Genomic DNA, 20248 nt, shown 5'->3' with positions numbered 1-20248 from the left:
TTCCCAATACAATAGCTCATTTTTAGTATCAAGTGAATTTATTGATGGTTGTTCAGAACTACTGACATGCAGACAATGATCTCAGATTGCATTTACATTTCTGGAATACTTTCCATCTTTCCAGTTTCTGCCAGGAACTTGCTTCTGTGATTCAGAGTTTTCATTTTAAGATTGGACTGCTGTTTCATCTGCATTACAAATCCATGCCTTTTGCTTTCTTTTGTATGTGCACTGCATTCATTAGTAACACAAATCCTTTAGACTTGGACCTGAACATTTATTGTTAATTATAAATTCTCCCAGGTAGGCATTAGTTCTTTCTGAGCACTCAGGTATGCTTTTAGAGATTGACTATAAAATCATCATCCCTTCAGCAGATGAAACAGTCTTTGGGTTTGTTTGTTTGCTTTTTCTCCACAATGCCAATGAGAGGGTTTAAGGGCAATATGGTCTCAGTAATATTTGCAAATAGCTTGGAAATGTCTTCATAACTGAAGATTTATTATTTTCTCCCTATAAAAAAACAAATCCACGGTATTGCAATAAAGGGCTACTCCTTTCTTCTGAATCCAATTCTTTATATAAGAATACATGGCATTGCCTCAAAATGCATCTTGAGGGAAAAGCCTTCCAGTGCTTAAAGGAGACTTAAAAAAAGAGGGAGGAGAGTGACCCTTTGCACAGGCAGACAGTGAAAAGGACGAGGGGTAGTGATTTAAAATGAAAAGAGGAGAGATTTAGGTTAGATACCAGGAGAAGTTCAGTACTCAGAGGGTGGGGAGGCCCTGGCACAGGTGCCCAGAGCAGCTGTGGCTACCCCATCCCTGGAAGTGTCTCAGGCCAGGCTGGATGGGCTTGGGGCAACCTGGGACAGTGCAGGGTGTCCCTGCCATGGCAGGGATGGAACAAGATGAGCTTTAAGGTCCCTTCCAACCCAGACCATTCTGGGGTTCTGTTAAGTCAATATCCAGGCTCCTGCAGCACCCGCCAGCCTGGAGGGGGTTTCACTGTGATGTGTTACAAATCCGCTCAATCCTAACTGCACGTTTTAAAGCATCAGCTAGTTCCCAGCCCAGGTGAAACTGAAGGTGCTTTCTGTGGGAGATCAGGTTCTGAGCCCAGCCACTGCAATGCAGAACAGCTGTTATTCTGCTCAGGCTGTGTCTGTGAGCAGCCACCAGGCAGGCAGAGACATGTTGAGCACAACAGAGGGTGCTGAGGACAGAGGAGCTACACTGAGCCCAGCTAAAACATGAGTGCAAGGGCCCCAGCAGTCTCCATCCATGTTTCAGTTATTCACAGTGAGTGTACACCAAGTTCCAGCAATATTTAAATATGCTCAAGCACCATTTAAAAGATGTGTGATTAATCTCATGTTCACTTTCATGTTTTCAGATGTACTCAAGGACAAGAAAACCCATGCAGAAAACAGAAATGAACCAAAACCAACGGTGAAAAAGATTGACACCACAACCAGCACAAGCACTGTCAAGTCATCCTCCAAGCACAGTGTGACTGGCACTGGGAGCAGCCCAGCCCTGAGTGCCCCCCTTGCTGTCCTGGCAGCCCTGGCAGCTCTGTGGCACTGTCCCCTGTAGCTGCCCTGCCCTGCTGTGCTCCTGCTCACTGTCACTGATACCTGCAGCCTTACCCGACTGGAAACAAATGGAAATGGCTCTCTAGTTGATGTGATTTGTTAGGGTAAATAAGGAGTGAAATGCTGGAGCTGGCAGATACCAAGTGTCATCACTTTCAATGGCTGAAGATAGCTGTTGGCAAAGCCCAGCCAAGGTACAGCGAGGATGATCACAAGGGTCTGCGTAGCTCAAGTTATGGGGTAGAAATAACTGAAAACCCAGAAATTGTGTATGTGTGTGTTACTGTTTTTATCAATTTCATTTGCTAGAATCTGACTGGCTATTGTTTATTTGTTTAATTTTTCTGGTAAGTTATATGAATGGTCAGTCTTCAAATTCAAGGCAATCCATACTTTGTTTTTGTAAGTGAGCAGCTAACAAGCTGTGCTCCAGTTCACAGAATGACAGAATGTTATGGGGTCGGGATGGACCCTAAAGATTATCAAATCCTGCCATGGCAGGGACCCCTCCCACCAGCCCAGGTACCAGGTTGCTCCCCTGGAGGGTGAAGTGCTCTCTACCAGCTTGATGGAATTCCTGAGTGGTCAAGAAGATCAAAGCATGTCTGAAACTTCTTTTCACTCTTATTGTTTAGATCGTAGGAAGCAACATAAAAACATATGGTGTGTCTAATATATCAGTATAGTTGCCTTAACTGTGGAAAAAAATAGAACCACTTTGTTTACTGAGAGACATAGATAGTGAGTTTCCCTGCCGCACAAAATGTCATTACCAGATGCTTAAGCATATGCTCAAGGCTTATTGGATGAATGTCCAGCAAAGGGAAACATAAATAAACATAATAATGTTTTATCCACCTAAATGCAGCTCTGTACAGAAAAAAAAAAAAGAAAGAAAAAAAAAGATAATTCAGTTCAAACTTACTTTACCTATGAGATGTTACATAGAAACCAACTTAAGTTTTCCACAAAGGTCCCAGAAATATAAATTATTGGGAACTCCCATTAGACACTAACTAGATTTTGTGCATTATGGATCTATGAAATCAACTGTTTCATAAACTGTGTATTATTTAATTACATTTAATGTTTAAAATTTTGTATCACGTTAGGTGTAAATGTAAAACATTCTGAAATCTAGATCATTCTCTGTTATGCTTCATCTTGATTGCTACCCTAGAATATGTCAAATGTGCATTATATTACAAGGCTATTTTTTTTAAGTCAATGATACATTGATGCATTTTAACTTTTTGGATGAAAAAGTACTATAATAACTTCTAATGGGTTAAGAGTTAATGTGTGTTTTCCAACAACTGTTTACAGTGCCATTGAATATATGTATACAAACACAACTGTATGAATACAACGATTAATATGATAAATATATGAAACATTAGAATTGTTATATTTACTACATTTCATAACTATTACAACTGTTTAATGGCCATTTTCATGTTGTAGACTATTCTTATGTACAGTTTTGTAAGATGTAATGTAAAACACTTGCCTTTGGTTTTTGTAAAACATCTCTTTGATACTTACCCAGTCACTGAGATTACTGAAGAAAAGAGCCCTGTGTCTCACTAAGCAGCTCCAGGCTTTTTATTGGCAACTTTGGTTTTTACAGAAGCCTGGCTCACAGAAGGGGCCATGGACCAGGATTACTGCTGGGTGCCACCACACAGGAGGTGACAATGGTACAGAGCAAGCAGACAATAAAGTGAACAAAGGCTCACTGCACTTGCACATTTGCAGACAGTATCAGTGAACATGTCTAATTATGTTTGCCAAGTGGGGCTTTAGTTTCATTTCCAGATTTGGTTCCTAGATCATATTTACAACATAAAGGTATGATCAGAATCATGGATGCACCCAGCTACAAAAGCAGTGTCTCTAAAGTGGCAGCAGCTAAATTTTTATTAATTAATGTTATTAATATTCTAAAAGATAATTCAATTTTAATGTTGAAACAAGGAAATGAAATGGAGAAGATACTTACATTAACATCAAGTATTTTGTATTTTAACTCTGATTTTTCACAACAGTAAGGATATTAATATCCCTAAGGAGTGCTTCCCAGTCCTATCAGTGAAAATCAGTTTTCCCACAAGTATTTAAATGGCTGTCCTGTGTTTTCCAGGGTTTGTGAACTGCAGCAGTCTATGGAACCATAATTAAAAATGCTGCTTCTTGTATTCATTTTGGTGCCCTTTGGAAAAGGGCTGTTTTAGCTGTGCACGTCCCATCATTAGTGCACTGGAATGACTCTGTAATGCCTGGCACTCTTAGAGAATCCTGCCCTGTGATGGCTAAGTCAGACAGGAGCTCAGTGTGCACAAACAGAAATGTGCCCTGGGTGCTCACACTCACCCCCTGCCCCACCAAGCACTCTGGATTCACTGGAGCAATGCCTGCCTGGTGCTTGTCAGCCTGACTGCTGGTTTAGAGTTCTCACACTTACAGTGCTCAGTCATCATTCAGGCACTGAGAGTGGCCATCAGGATTCCTATGGATGAGGTTTCAGGGCTGGGCTCCAATCCTGCCAGATGTCAGCTGTGCAGTTGGGAGTTTTCAGATTTTTCTCACCTGCAGAGAGGGAAGCTGATCAGCCAGAGCCAGGTGTGTTTCTGAGCTCTGCTCTGGAAAAGATTTTAGCAGCGATGTTCTCGCCAGCCACGTGTTCAGCTGCAGCACAGGGAGCTGGAGAAATCCCACAGGAGGCAAGTATGCAAGAATTCACCCAGGGAGATTTTTGTTATTACTAAATGTCATCATTTTGCTAAACAGAAACCTCTGAAAAATCAAGGGTTTGGATTTGGGAATTGGTTGGTGAATATTTGTATTCATCTCTCAAGCAAGACAACCCTTCAAAATTCCTGTAACAAAACACAACAAGTTCAGATTGTGGGGTGAGATATAATCAGCTCATTTCATGGGACTCAACAAATGTTTTGATAGACACAATTTGCTGCAGAATGAGGGAAGAGGGCTTTACATCAATTAATACATTTCATGCAAAAACACTTTTACACTAAGAAGAGAACTGGTCAAATGACCAGCGTGAAATCTGTTCACAATGAGCATCAAAAATTGTGCCATTTTAGAGGGCAGTGCAGTTTATTTTTACTGCTGGTTTATGATATTTTTTTCCTCTCAGGATCAGTTGCATTTACATTTTTACAAACGAGTGTTTTCCATCAGACAAACCATCTATACCAGTAAAGGTAGAACCACTGGCTGTGTCAGATAAAGGAAACATTCATTTTCAGATGAACTAGACATCTGTTTTACAAAGTCTTAGTTTGTTACCCAGGACACTGTAATTATGATGTAATTACAAAGGTCTAAATTCAAAATACTTTTGAACTTGTCTATGTAATCTCAGTGTAAAATAAGGTACCAGTCTAAGAGCATTGCTGTAGCCATGCCTAACAGTTATGAATTGCATTTAGCCACTGCTTTCTGATTGTTTATTGTTTTATTATGACTTTCTTTGAATATTTTGTTGTGCCCACACTTGTTAATGCCAGCATTGGAAAGTAACTGCTGTCATGCATTTGTGAGTAAAATCAATGTACAATTTTCTGTTGGGAGTGACGCAGGCTTTTTACCAAATCAGACAGAGCTGCCATGGGCACAGTGTCAGTTCTGGGTGTTTCAGTGCTCTCCAGGCTCTGTGTTCCTGTAAGAGGCGCAGGTCTGTGTGTCCCCAGTCCCTTGCTGGCTGTGGCAGCGCCAGAGGAGGGTGAGCAGGGGTGGGCAGAGGCGTGGGTGGCTGCAGGGTGCAGGGCATGGCAGCTCCAGCTGGCTGCTCTGAGCCCAGTGTGCTCAGCTCATTTCAAGCAGCTTTTACACCTCTCCAAATCATCTCTTGGAGACTGGCCAGGCAAAGAGCAGCAGAGAATCAAGAGACTGCACTTTCAGATAACTTCACAGCCACCTGCTAGGAATTGGATTTTTTTTTTTTGCAGTTTAGATGCTTTACACAGTCTGGCCTCTCTCACTTGTTTCTGGCTTGCACATTGCCAGTGCTGTGCCCTCTCTTCTGGTGCAGCTTCCTTATTGCATAAGGAACTGTGATTCTGATCTCTCAGTAATGAACCTTTTGAGGTAAAAATGTCTGTCAGAGCTTGATAAGGGCACACAAATAATACTGTCCAGCTGCACTGACTTCAGAGGCTGTGTGCGTGGGTATCTGGCTGTGAGATTCGCATCTCTCAGATCTCTTCAATCAGATCTCTGTTTAAAATGGCCCCATTCCCTTTTGATACCAAGACTGCAACATACAGAGAAAATTTAAATTTAACTCTCTCATTCTCTATGAGTCTTCTTCATGTTGTCCTAATGGATGTTGTGTACAGACTTGATTTTAATATTAGTCAAGCTTTTTTGCCCATATTTGCTGAGATATTCAGTATTGCACATCATTAGGTTTAAGCAAGGTCTATTCAAGTGAAAGGAGCTGAAACACACATTGAAGTGAGATACTGAGTAGCACACAAAATCCAGAAATTTCCTACGTTCCTGAATGGAACTCTTCACCTTAAACAAAGTTTACTGCCAAAATTTCCTAGCTAGAATGGTGTTAGAGGGATTCCAGCTTTTTATTGAAAATTGATAAGCAGTCTGCCCATTTTAAAGGGAAATCAGTTGATATACATGCTTTCCTCATGTCTCCTCACGTGGTCAGGTTTAGCTCTGTAGGAGACATTCCCTATCTTGCACATTGTAAGGGCTTAATGTTTAAACTGGCCATAAATACAAAGCATTTATTTTCATTTATTGCATTTTGCTGCTCTCTGTGCTTCTTGCAATGACATATGGCATAAATGTCACTGAAAAGGGAAACGTCTTCCAGTCAATGTCATTACTGCTCTGACATGTGTTAGTCAAAAAGAACACAAGTTTATCTTCCTCCCATTGCCTCAGAAGTCTAGAATTATTCTCAATACTGAATTCTCTTCTGTGTTCTATTGTCACTCTCTACATTTGAATTGTATTAAATATTAAGCCATAAAAAAATAAATGCTGGGTGAGAGATCGTAATAAACAGAGAATAAATTCAGAAAAAGATCCTGCATTTAACATGGAGAGTACTCCTAGGAAGGAAATCACCCATGGACTAGAACAATTTTTTTTAGTCCCTCTCCCTTCTCCGGGTACCTTCACACAGCACAGCAGGAAGCCTGCATGCAGGAAGCTGCTACTGCATTCAGCAAAGGGAATTAAAGCTATTGCTCCACAGTGATATTTCCAATATCTTGCCTGCAGTGGATGTCCTTTTGCCAGTTGCAAGGGATGCACTCCAAGTGCACCGTGCAGCTGCTCCAGCCCTTGCTCAGGAAGCAGCTGCAGCTGCTGCAGCTTTGAGAAGAGGCTGCTGGACAGACCATGATGAAAATTTTTTGTGTCACTCCATATCACTGTCCTTAAAATAGACATTCTGGTCATTAGGCATTCTGATCATTACCAAATAGACATTCTGGTTTAGGCATTCTGCTCATTACCAACACTACCAGGATTTGCCCCCATGGAAATCCTGTAATACCCTTCCAGGAGAAGAGCACATCAAGGAGAGGCCACTGGTGCTCTCTCAATGTGCTTGAAGTGCTTCATTAAATACCCACTAACAACCACGTTGGTCTCTTTTTTTCCATGTAGAAAGTGCAAAATTATTCTGTTTGCACTTAATCATTTCAATTAATCTTTAGTAAATTACTCAGTACTTTGTAATTATAATATTTGCAGTTAATTTAGTGCCATCTTAAAAATAATTAGTTGTATAATATAAGCAATTAATATTTATACAGGTTTTTTTCTCTTGCAGGGGGATATATAAATTGTCCTCAGTGGCCTTTCTGTACACCTAATTAGCACCTGTTTGAATTATTCTACAGGCTATGGACAATTCATTTGAAAAATAAATGGCATTGCTAGTTTTGTGAACTCTTTGCAAATACACAGTTGTAAAAATTACTTTTCGGGGGAATGCAAAAGCACGTTTTCATACATCTTCTGGGTGTATGAGCCAGGCTAGGCTTTTAGGCTATTGCACCTAAAATAGTTACTGACATTTTAAATGCAGTTAAGATGGAGGAAGTCTGATACCACTTTCCCATAATTAACTACAGCATCCCAGATTTGTAGCGTGTTTTATTCAGTAATGAAAAAGGAAAGCATTAAGACTTCAAGAATATAGATACTAGTGTAATTTTCACATTTCTGTATATGCATATACAGTTCAGAAGTTGAGAGCACTGTGTTAAACTTGTGGAAATTAAACCAGATTGCTTCCATCTTGCAAGAAAGCTTCTAGGTAAATAGTAATTTTCTATTTAAATGCACAAAATACTGAGGAAAATAATTTGATCTTTCTAAAAAGAAGATCTCAAAAAAAATGTTTACAGTCTCCACGCATACCAAATTGAGAACTCAAAAATAAAGATGCTTTTCTGGAGGTGTGAAATGTGGGAAGAGACTTTAAGCTCCTAGAGATCAGTGCATGATTCCATGATTTCAGTTTAACAATGTAAATTTACCCTGACATACGTATCCAGCCCAAGAATGGGAATTCCTGCCCATCTTTTTGCAGGTGCAGAAAATCAAGAGCAACTGCAGGGATTACAGAATGTGGTTACCTTTTGCATTGCCCCAGCCACTGATGAGTAACACAGATCTGTAAGACTTGGGATGCCCTGAGTCTGCTGGCATTTTCCCTTTCTAGGACACAGCAGGGGCCTTTTCCAGCAGCAGCTGGTTCTACACCTTATAGCTGGGCTATGAGGAGATATTTATCCTGTGAGTATCTCCTAGGGTAGAAATTCTTTCTCACAGAAGGTTCACTGATACTGATCAAGCTTTGAGGCAGATCAAGCCTGGTTTTTCTGTTTCATGTTAAAACAGGATCCAAGTCTTGAACTGGTCTCAAAAATTAAGTGAGACTCGTCGGAGAAGACTGATGGGAGCTTTGATGTCTTCAGGGAAGCTTACACAGCAGAGAGCCGGCAGCTGTGCTCTGCCTCAGCTGAAGCTTGTGTGTCTTTGTGCTCAGTTTCAGGTTAAATTATCCAGGAGTTTCCAGATTAGCAAAATGACAAATTCCTGAGCTGCTGCAGTTCTATAGGGAAGAAATTAAATTTCTTCTGAACAGAAACAAACGTTATTCTATATTATGCTAAACATCCAGCTTGGAAGGAAACCAAAGCAGGATGTTAGGCCTCACAAAGGTTCCCCTGAGTGGGGCTGGGTTTGGTGCAAGGGTCAGAGTTTACCTGTTGTCATGGAAGAGCACATCTACCCTCTGGTTCTGTTTTGGGCTGGAAAAAAACTCAGGATTATGGCTCACAGATGACAAACCATGTGTAGACAAAAGCTGTAGACAAGTTCACAAAGCAGGCAGGCAGTCAGTGGGGGTCAGTGAAAAATGAGGAGATGCATTTAACTGGCTTATTTGAGCTTTTCATTAGGGGTGAGCAACAGGGTTGAAACCTCCTCCCAAAAAAACTGCAGCTGGAAATGAGACCAGGCTTTTGGAGCAGCAGTACTACAGAAAATGTTTGTTGTATCCCATTTATTCTATGGAGCCCTATTGGAATAAAAATGGAAGCCAAACCTTGCAATTTGTTGCATGATACAGCTACTTCCTGATCTTTGGTATCAGAACTAACACAGCATGAATGTTTACACTACACTGGGATAGAACTCTAGTAAAATATGTGCTTTGCCATTTAGCTTTTAAAATAACTAGTTTATGGCCTCCTCGTCTGTTTTAGTTCATTTTACTTTACAGGAATTAATAGGCTGCTCCATTTTTATCTTACATTAGTTGTAGCTTGGGTATTTTAAGCGCCAAAATAGATTGGTTTTGCCCTAGGCTGTATTCAAGCTCTAATATGTATTTCTATTTCCCAAGCACGTGTTTTACTTGCAGTATATCTGCTTATATTTTTATTGCATAAATTTGTCAATTTTCTTCAGTTTGTTTTCAGCACTGAATACAATCCAAGCAATTGAAAGAAACAGTCTGAGAACAATGTCTTAAAAGAAGAGCAAGGCTACTTTGAAAAGTTAAACAGCGTGCTTTGTAAAAGACAGTGAACTGCAATTGGGAATAAAAATAAATAATTCACAGCAGGAAATTGTTGTTGTCTATTAAAATTTCTGTTCTTTCCCTCTGAGTGTTTTTCATCATCAGTGATGTAAGTTACAAACCTTATAAAATCTTAAATGTATTTTAATCTGTTCAGATGATGCTCTGACTAAAGGATGCATTGAGAACTGCTGAGGAACTCTCTATTTGAGCCATAGTCTGGCAAAGAAATGTCTGTTTATTCAGCACATAACTCTGTTATTGTTGTTTTTCCTTTCCTGAAATGAGCGCAGTCAGGTGTGAAGGTGCCTGCCTGCTCTCCTGGGAGCTCTCAGTGCCTCTGAAGAGATGCAATACCTGCAGTGGTCTCCTGGGTAAAGGCCACACACCTCCCACAACAGGTAGGACTTTTCCAAAAAAACTTCCATTCCTACATAAACAGTCAGAACTGAGTTCTCTACTGACAGGGTTCTTGCAATCACTGTGTGCTTAGTAGAAGCCTTTCTTTTTTCCATGGTTTTGATTAGGAGCACGTTGCTGCTCTGTCTTCATCTAGGCCAGTGTACAAGGAAAAGGAACTCCCTTCTGTCAGCTTCATGTTCTCATCACTTGTCAGTTACAAACTTTGCAGTTTTCCTTCATTTGAGGGGGGTAAAACAAATCTCTTTTTTTTTTTTTTCAGATGTCTCTTCCTAAAGTGGCACAGCAGAGACCTTTGCTGTTACAAGCATTTGTTAAAGCTCATTTCCATGACCTTCTCTTCACTGCTCCATCAAAACAGATGGGTTTTTTCCTGCTCAGAAATTGATGGGGAAGGTTTTCTCTCTTTTACTTCCTGTTCTGGTAATATTGGTTGAAGACTGTGCACAGACTACTGAAGCACAACAGTATCATCAACAAAATGTATCTTGATTGTGTTTACGTGACTGTGTGCCTCCTGTTTACCTACCCAATTTTTTCTTAGTCAATTTTTTTTGATTGCATAATGATTTGCATATTGCTTCCTAAAGCATCCACAACTCCAGCTGTCCCTGATTCTTTCAAAAGGGTTCCTATGTGAGGTCCAGGAATTGCATACAGCTCATCCCACTATGTATGGAGAGTGCTTTTTGCAAATATATTCAGTTTTGACCCAGCTCCAAAGATAATAGCCAACAGCTCTTCTCTGCCTCTGCTAAAGGGATGCTTGTTCTCTGAAGTGCTGCCTCATAAAGGCTTTTTAAGGATTTCACATTCATCCTCTAATTAAGCAGGTGTCTAAATCTGCAAAGCTGCTTCATCCTGAAATCCAACCTGCCTCCACTTCAAAGGATGTTGTTTCTTTTCCCAAAGATGCTTTAAAAGTGCTTCTTTGACACTTCAAATTTGTAAGGTTATTTAAAGGCTTTGCTTCTCACCTGATTCCATATGTATTTTCCAAAAACACTCAGAATACATCAGATCTGATGAGGTGCCTCGAGGACATTCTTTAATAGTGGTGCTGGAGTTCATATCTTGGACTGAAGATCTTTAATTGCAGTGAGTAACTGGCTCTTCTGCTTAGCCTAATGACACAGGATCCATTTCATGCTTTTCCCGTCAGGAATCTAAATCTTTCCTCTTCAGGTTTCTTTTTTTGTTCTTCTTGTTGTTTGGTTTTAGTTATGAGCAATATGTAGTTTGGCTTTGAAACATCAGGAATTGGTCATACCCAAACTCTGGGGGAAAAAAGAATGCATTTGGCCTACCTTGTCTCAGGGGTTCCAAAATGGAACAGCTCCAAACACAACCACTGACTTACCAGAATGATGTTTTGCATTATGATACTGAGAGAGGCACTGTGACTTCAGTGTAGGAAGTCTTCCTACACTTCAGTTTTACATCTGAAAATAAACAGTCTTTTTTTGGAAAGAACGCCTGTGAAGTCATGATTAACTCAGGAACCCAGCATAAACTACCACCACCATCCTAAAAGAGCAAACTGAAAATACTTCTGCTTGTGTAAGAAAAAGACAGGTTTTATTTGCATTTATTATGTCCTCAAGGACTCAGAGTTAACTTTAGAAGAAATAAGAAATTCCAAAGGAAGAGAAGCCCATGTCCTACACCTACAGGATTATGTCCTACAACGACAGACTACTACTTTGCTATCTTGCATGTTTTCAAGAAAACAACATATGGATGAAAGGGATCTGCCAGAGCAAGCAGAAGGAGATTACACCAGATGTGAGCCCTGTTCACTCACAGTGGTTGCTCTGTTTTCTTGTGGTGTTTTGGCTCTGCAGCACTGATCCAAGGTAACTCCCAGAACCTGAAAACCCCCAGAGGAGACTCCATCCTTATGGGGTTGCCCCCCTTGGTCCCACAGGCATTTTACCCTGCTCCCAGGGGGGTGAGGACACAGGGTGTCCCACAGCAGGACCCCATGTTCTGCCCCAGGGTTCTCAGGGCTCCCACATCATGCTGCCCTTCCCTTTTTTGAGGTACATTCACACAAAGTTATGGATGCTCCATGGGTAGCCCACAGGGCATGAAGGAAAGGAGAAGAGTTTCTGCTGATGTTCCTCCATCCAGGAGCAGGAAGGAATGAATTATGCCTGAGACACCCCTTCAGTTTCAGAGCTAGCCTTTAAAACCTAAAGGCCTTTTTTCCATATGACTCATTATTTGTTGATGCAGGCAAGTGCTGGGGCAGCAGGAGGCTGCTCCCTTATCCTATTGCACAAACTGTTACAGTGCCTGCCCTCTGTTCTCTCAGCCACAGGTGAGGAGACTTTTCTAGCTGCAAAATCAATATTTTCCATTACAGAGTAACTTGGTGTGCAGAACTAGAAAGTATCTTGGTCCTACTGGGTCTAAAATGTGAACAACGTCAGATCTTTCAGGAATTAGAAACTTTTGAGAGTGGCAGTGGCTTTGCTTTTCCCTGGAAAGCATCCATGGTAGACACACACACCTGGTATGCACTGCTGTGTTCCTCTGGTGATTTTAGCACTTGTCTTTCTCAGTTCCACCTTAAATTGGATGTACAGTTCTTGAGATACATTTGGTGCATCAATTTCCTCAGGGAATTTCTTTAATTTAAGGAAAGGTGCAGAGACTCCAATTAACCTCAGATGGAGAGCCCCATAGTTCATTGTCTGTCTGGGAAAATGAACCTCAGGGAACAGCACTCTTACATTGCATGTCAGAACCACAATGAGAACTCATGTTTTTGGCTCCTACTCTGGCATGTAACCCATTAGAACAGTGTGAACAAACACGTTCATTAACCTCCCAGAGCCTTGAGTTTTTTTCTATGCAAAGAAGAAATTATATTTGCCATGGGTGAAATGTGAAAAATAAAAAAAAATCAAAACAAATTAAGAACATCAGCATGTGCTAAGTCACTACACAGTGGTTACTTCCCTGACCTTTTCTTACAGGCAGAACAGGAATTCTTTGGGGTAAATGCACTGGTAAATGCAGTGACTTTCTGATGTTACTCACAAGAAAATGTTCCTATTCACAGGCAGGCAAGGAACTAAGAGTAGCAGTTTGTTTTGTCTGAACAGTCAAAAGCACAAGGCTGGTACTTGCCCAGAGCAAAATGAGCTAATAGGAATATGATTCCTCCTGTTGGATGCTCCCTGTAAACTCCTGAGCACTCATCCTTGGGCAGAGCAGAACTTACCAATGGGTTCCATCCTTACAGCACATGAAGCAGCAGCAAGATTCAAACCTGTTCTGGCTGAAAATGTCAATGGCACCTCTTTGCCCCAGTTAACAGCTGCATTCCATACTGGGATCCCCAAAACTGATCCTAGAGTAAAAGGTGGCCCCAAGATGATGCAGAGCACACCTACAGGGTCATTCTCCCTTTACCTTTTGCCCATACTGGGAGCCAGGAGCTTTCTCCAGCCCTGCTATTACTCAGTACTCAACTCTGCCTCAGAAATGAGGCTTGTCTTGAAGGTGGACAGATCAGCAGGAGTCCTGCACTGTTATCAATTTCCACGTATAGATAACAAGCTGTGCAGAAATACCTCTATGTACCTGCAGGTTTCTTCAGGTCCTTTTGTGAGAAAAGCGGGTTCATCTAACAGACTCCAGAGGGCTGGCTCACACAGCCATTTCAAAAGGAAAAAATGTATTAAATATAAAAATAATAATGCCTCTAAACCAAGTGGAATATTTCTCTCAGTGAAGAAGTTAATTAGACACACCTGAGCCTCCCATGTGTTAGGCAGTCCCTCGGGGTTTGTGTGTGGGCACACCTCTTGCTCCTTGGGCAGCAGAGAGCTGTGGGATCTCACAGGAGGTAAGAGAAGAGACAGTCCTGCTCACTGCTGGCTGTTTTGTTCTGAAAAAGCACACAGAAATCACTTGAGGCCATGCATTAAGCAGCCAAAAGCACAAACCACCATGGAATGTTTCATACTGGCCAGCTACAATGGGCACTCCTCTGTGGATAGCTAGCCTTGTAGTCCTCAACATATCTGGGACTTATTCTAGGGAAAAATAAAGATAAAGTATTTCTGCTGGCATTTCTGGGGAGCCAGACTTGCGGCAGGAGGCTGCAGAAAATGTAGAAGTGGCTGAATTACAGACTCTGGGTTAGATATAAAAGGGCTTAATTCATCATTTACTGAGATCAAAACAAGGCAGTGATATAATAATTGATTTCAAGGTGCTTCACTTTAATGATGGTACTTTGTGTTGTCACATGAGCAAAGGCCAGTGAACTGTCAGCCCTCATTACTTAGGCAAATGTTCTTTTGTGAACTCCCAAATGACTTCATGGTACATGGTAATGAGTACATGTCTGTAATGGTTATCTTCAAAAATCAATAAGCATAACATTTAGAAAGAAAGCAAATCAGTAAATTGAAGGTATCATAATTAAAAGTTTAAAAAAAAAAAAAAAAGAGGCTTAAAAAAACCCCACCATAAAAAGCACAACTCAAAGAATCCCAGAAAGAAGACCCAAAGAATTGTGCATTCCTGGGTGAACTGGTGGCCCATCTCTGTCTAAAATATCCTGTGTCAGAAAAGAAAATAGAAAAGACAAAGGTACAAGGTAAGTTCAAAAAACTTGCAAACTCATAAAGGTTAATGGAATCAGTCATATATGTATATTTCATCTGCCTCCAGGATTTCACTTTATGCTCTGAATTTGGTGCAACAAATGACCCAGGGTGCCCAACACCCTTGTTCCACGCCATGCAGGGCACATTTTCCTGAACCACTGCAACACCCTAACCTGGTTTTGATATCCCTTTTGCTCTGTAAACATTTCCATTTCCATTTAGCAGATTGAACTGCCTACCATCATCCTCCTAGACCCAAGCTGTCTTCCAGAACATTTTTTTTCTCATATTTGTTGTTAGAATATGAACAGATATTAATTAACCTTCTGCATGCTATTTACTAATCATTCTGCCTTTACAATATCCTCTGATTAAAATAATCACTCTAGATCTCTCTTTCAGTTCCACTCCAAGAGGAGTTTTCCTTCTGCCTCTTATCAGTATTTAGCACTTGCCTTTGAAGGGAGGTCTGGACATGAACAAAATCATCCAGGAGGGTGAGCACCAGAAACTTTTGGTAGCAGTTTTCAACCAGGCTCCTCAGCAGGGTCTGGAGTATGCCCAGCAGGTGTAAGCCAGGTGAAATATTCCCTCCCCTAAGCAACAAAATAAGAGGTGGTGTTTTCCCCCTCCCACTTTCAACCTCTTGCTTAAATTAATCACTACCAAATTCCATATATTGTTTGCCCCAGACTCATCTTCTCCATCTTGGAGGGGAGTAGGAGGAATAAAATAAGAATGTGCAGTTTGCTTCTTTCTGTTACTATGATCTGCTGCTCTAAGTCATCCTTATTCATTTGTTTGTCCTGGATAGGGAAAAAAAAAACAGACTTGGTCTGAGCAAACTAAGTAGGAAGTCATAAAATGCCATTTGTGGAGCAAAAGGAAGGTTATACTCTAACATCAGAGAAAAGTCACAGGGCAAAAACATTCTCAGGTTTTATTCTTGTTATTGACACCTTTTATTATTACATATGAAGGAAAATTCACAGTCTGCCAGGAAAATTAAAATATGCAGAAAAATATGAAATTCTTTGTGTTATTGAAGGGTAAATATTTTCTCTTAAGACTATATTGGGTTTGCTTCTCTGTTAGACTTCAGCTTCTCTTTGCAGTACAAATTATATAGAGGAACAAATTTATTATTCCATTCAAGAAGCAGTTATGAATACATGGAACTCATGAGCTGAGGTGAAGGCTTAAGTTCATCTTTAACCCTTTCTTTATTGTATAAAGAATATTTGATAACTACTGTGCTTTCACAAAGAGAGGCTATCCATGGGAAATTAGGATGTGGTGCTGCTGGACTTTATGGCCTTTGTGCATGATGACTAATTGATCAATGAAAAAAACAGATTACACAGTTCTCCAGTTCAGGAATAAGTGCTTTTTTTCCTGTCTGGGACCTAATGAGGGAAGGATCCCCAAGAGTCACCCACTAAGGAAGAAACAAGCAGTACATATAGTATAATGATGTGAATTCAATACCCACCCAATTTATTTTAAAATACATCTGTGCACATCCTTTGAAGATATCCTCTGGAAGAAATTCCTTTGTAATCTGTCCTGTTCCCCTGGGGTTGGCAAACATCTGTGTGTGCAGCAGGGGAGAAGATGGGGGAATTTATTTTATCAGGTTTTCTCTAGTGAGGTTTAACCTTCCTTAGAGTCTTTCAGCTTCTCTTCCCCTCCTAATGGCTTCCCTCAGACATTTCCTTTCAAGCAGTCCTACCATGTGCAAGATCCACGTTTGACTTAGAGACTTAACTCAAGCAATTTATACCAAGGGTTACTCTAATGCCAGACAGCTGGACCAAGCCCACTTCCATATGAAGGCAGATGCATGTGCCCAAACCCCTTTGATCCTGCTTCTCATCTTCCTCCAGATGCACTAATCAACAGCCAGCAGCACAGTGAAAACTAAATAATATTGGTTTATCTTTTCCTCCTTCAGCAATAAACCCCCTCATTTGCTACCAAAGGCAAAGATAAGCCCTGTAAAGAGGTCAGAAACCCCAGCATCTGTTGCGTTGATTTATTCCCACATGGAATAAAATAATTTATTTGAAGTAGCTTATTAGACAGTTGCAACATGTGGCATTTTCCTTCTTCTAAAAGAAGATTGGAGATGATGAACACAGAGAGAGAGAAAGAGGATATGCACTACTGTGAGCAGTGACAGGGGAAAAGAAGGAGAGCTGAGGAAACAGGAGTGAAAAATGATAGTGAAAAATACTTAGTAAGCTCTGATTTCCAGGACTAGGCTTGCTGAACTCTTTTCACACAAAATTTCACAAAAACATCAGTAAAGACTGGAATACTTAAAAGGTACTTAAATAGAGCAGGTGTACAGACCCTATGGGAGCTTCACAGCTATATGGTTTGAGTCTGTTATATATAAAAAAACCCATCTAGAGAGTTTTGCCTATTTGAGTGACTGTCAAGTGGAGAAGAAAGAGGTTGTTTTTAATGATAGTTTGGGGCTCAAATATAGATTAGAAAATAGACTGGCTTTGTCCCACCCTTCAAAAAGGTTGGCTGTTCCTAAGGCACAGGTGCCTTGTGATGGTGTTCACAGGGATCTTAGGATGAGGGAAGAGACGAGGATCTGACTCCATGTTTCAGAAGGCTTGATTTATTATTTTATGATATGTATTACATTAAAACTATACTAAAAGAATACAAGAAAGGATTTCATCAGAAGGCCAGCTAAGAATAGAATAAGCAAGAATGATAGCAAAGGCTTGTGGCTCGGACTTTCTGTCTGACCCAGCTAGGCTGTGATTGGCCCTTAATTAGAAACAACTAACATGGGCCAATCAAAGATTACTTGTTGCATTACACAGCGACAGATAATCATTGTTTACATTTTATTCTTGAGGTCTCTCAGCTTCTTAAGAGGAAAAATCTTAAAGGAAAGATTTTTCATACAAGATGTCTGCGACAGTGCCCGATTAGGACCTTACATGTGGGACTGTACACTTTCCACGGCTTCAGGAGAGGACATCTCTCCCTCCTGGGCCTGGCCCACACGTGGAAGGAAAGGCTTTGGTGAGTGTTGTCCCCAGTGGAGGCCAAGCCTGGGGACAGGGGCAGGACATGGGGCCAGACAATGCCCAGGTACACGGCCCGAGGGCCCTGGGCACTGCAGCCCCCTCAGGAGGAGCTGGCCAGGGGGCCATGTCCCCCTCAGGGGAGCTCAGGAGCCCAGCACAACTCCAGCCCCAAAAACAAACCCTACACGAGGCACCCCTGTCCCTCACAGGAGCGTGGAGGGGACACACACCGGCCACCCTCATTGAGGCAGGGAGAGATACTCATGGCTGCCAGGCATGGAGATCATCCCCTCACCTGAGAGCTGCGGCACACCCGGGGCTCCTTGGGTGCATTATCAGCCCTGTCACCCCCGCTGGTGTTGGCACCGTGGGGTTTGGTGCTTGTGGGGACAACTGGAGCTGTGTGAGGGACGTGGCTGCCCCAGCCACCTCCGTGAGGGGAAACGGGAGAGCTCCGAACAGACAGTGACGGGAAGGGAGGGAAGGGGAAGGGAGGTGTCAGTGAGGGGATGAGGGAAGGGAAGGGAGGTGTCCGCTCGGCTCCTGGGGGCTGAGGGGGCAGCGTGCCACGGAGCTGCTCCTCCGGCCCGGCTCGGTGCCTCTGCCCATGACCGGGTTTGCTGTGGGCCGGTTTCTGCTCGGTTTGAATTGTTTGCCCCGGTCCGTGCAGTCGCCTCAGCGAGAGCTCGGCCTGGCTGTGCCTCCCGTGCCGCTCCGGAGGTTTGTGTAGGGCCAGGACACCTCCCTCCCCTGTGTCAAGGGAAGTATAGGTTGGATATTAGGAAGAAAGTTTTTAGAGAAAGGGTAATAAAGTTCTGGATGGTCTGCCCGGGGAGGTGGTGGAGTCACCAGCCCTGGATGTGTTTAAAAACAGACTGGATGTGGCACTGGCTGCCAGGGTTCGGTTGAAGGGTTAGGGCTGGGTTGGAGTTGATGATCTTGAATGTTATGAGTAGAAAAGCTGCCCTTTTTTTTTTTTTAAGGTTGCAGAGTTCACAGGTTGAGCTAGTTGCTGCCAGGATGGGGTTCTAACTGTCACTGTAATCACCTGTTGTTTTCATTAACTACCTGTCATTGATGGTTAAAAATTCCCCCTTTTGTCAGTGGCACCTTGCTGCTTCCTGGAAGATGGCACCAGGATGGTGAAGAGGAGGAGACCTAAGAGTTGGAGGATGGCACCCAGACAGTGAAGGGGAAGGGACATCGAGTGGGCATGCAAATGACGTCGGATCCAGCATGCAGCGGGAGGGACCCCTCACCAAACCTAGCCAAAAACCCCTAAAACAACGAGCCAGCAAAACTGATGAATAAAAACTGATGAATAACAAAACTGATGAATCAAAGCAATGTCTAGACGTGAGGAACAGAATCTAGTATCCACCAAGACCTTTTTTACCCCTCACCCTAACTTGAAGTTAGCTACACAGAGGACCTCGAATGTTGAAGCAAAAACCTGGGAATTTCCTGATACTCCCCCACTGCCCACGGAGTGAGCAAAGCAGCACTCTTCCTCCTCCTTCTCTGAGTCACTCATGGCATGAGTGCAGACCCGTTGGTTCTCCCCACCCGAGCTGATCACTTTTAATAAAGGCATTAAAAAGGAGAAAGGTCTCCTGCCTTGTTTGTTTCATTTAAGGTCTTTTCCAAGCCTGTGAGTTCTGGATTCTGTAATTCTATACATTCCCTCCTGCTCCCCTCAGGGCTGGTTCCCGTGTCCCAGCAGGTTCATGGCCCTTCAGGTGCATGCCCCAGCGGGTTAAAAAACCTCCTGCAGGATCTCTTCCTGCCCCCTTCACCTGTCCAGCTGTACTGTCGTGCTCTTCTTCCCTCACTGTTCACCACAACCCCCTTATTAAATATGGATAAAACAGAAACATTAGTGTAAAACTTTGCATCATGCATAGATGAGCTGCAAAGCACTCTTGGGCATGCACTGTTCCAACTCTGACCCTAACATGAGAAAAGTTCTCGTGTTGTCGTGGATCTAAAGAGGCAATGCAAAATCTCTTATATACCACATCTTCTCTAATTTCTGAGACCTTTGTCATTGTTTGCTGTCAGTACTTAGTGCTTTGAAATGAGAGATCACAGTGGTATGTGCTGTGCCTATTCACAGACAGGCCCTTCCTAAAGATGATAAATTCCAAGTAAAAGCAGAGGGGAAGTAAAAGAAAGAGAAAACAGCTTGTGCAAGGTCATGCAGAGGTCACTGGAGAAAAAAAAATTAATTGTGTGGTTAAAAAAAGAAAAGTGACAATTTCAGTGTTTTCCACCTTGATTCCCCGCATGAGTGGCAGTGATGACACAGCAGCATGAAGAGATGTCAGTGGTGTAGTGTCATCATCTATATCTGGTGTCACGGGCTTGAAGGTTTCTCTGACATACCTCAAATGATTTTGCAGAAATAGAAATTTTAGAGAAGAGCTTCTGGAACTGTGCACGTGCTGGCAATTGT

The 20248-nt window shown here is 42.0% G+C and overlaps 1 protein-coding gene across 2 annotated transcripts in view; it reads left to right on the top strand.

Moving 5' to 3' along the window:
• Positions 1-5185, top strand: part of LOC102065418 (glypican-5) — a 366403-nt gene extending 361218 nt beyond the window's left edge. For both annotated transcript variants that reach the window (XM_074546780.1, XM_074546779.1), the window contains one exon: positions 1396-5185. In XM_074546780.1, the coding sequence (XP_074402881.1) occupies positions 1396-1598 (203 nt within the window). In that variant the 3' untranslated portion in view covers positions 1599-5185. The remainder of the gene's footprint in view (positions 1-1395) is intronic.
• Positions 5186-20248: the final 15063 nt, after the last annotated feature.

This window comes from Zonotrichia albicollis, chromosome 9, assembly GCF_047830755.1.
Source record: "Zonotrichia albicollis isolate bZonAlb1 chromosome 9, bZonAlb1.hap1, whole genome shotgun sequence".
Classification (NCBI taxonomy): domain Eukaryota; kingdom Metazoa; phylum Chordata; class Aves; order Passeriformes; family Passerellidae; genus Zonotrichia; species Zonotrichia albicollis.
This window is presented reverse-complemented; position numbering and strand designations above follow the sequence as displayed.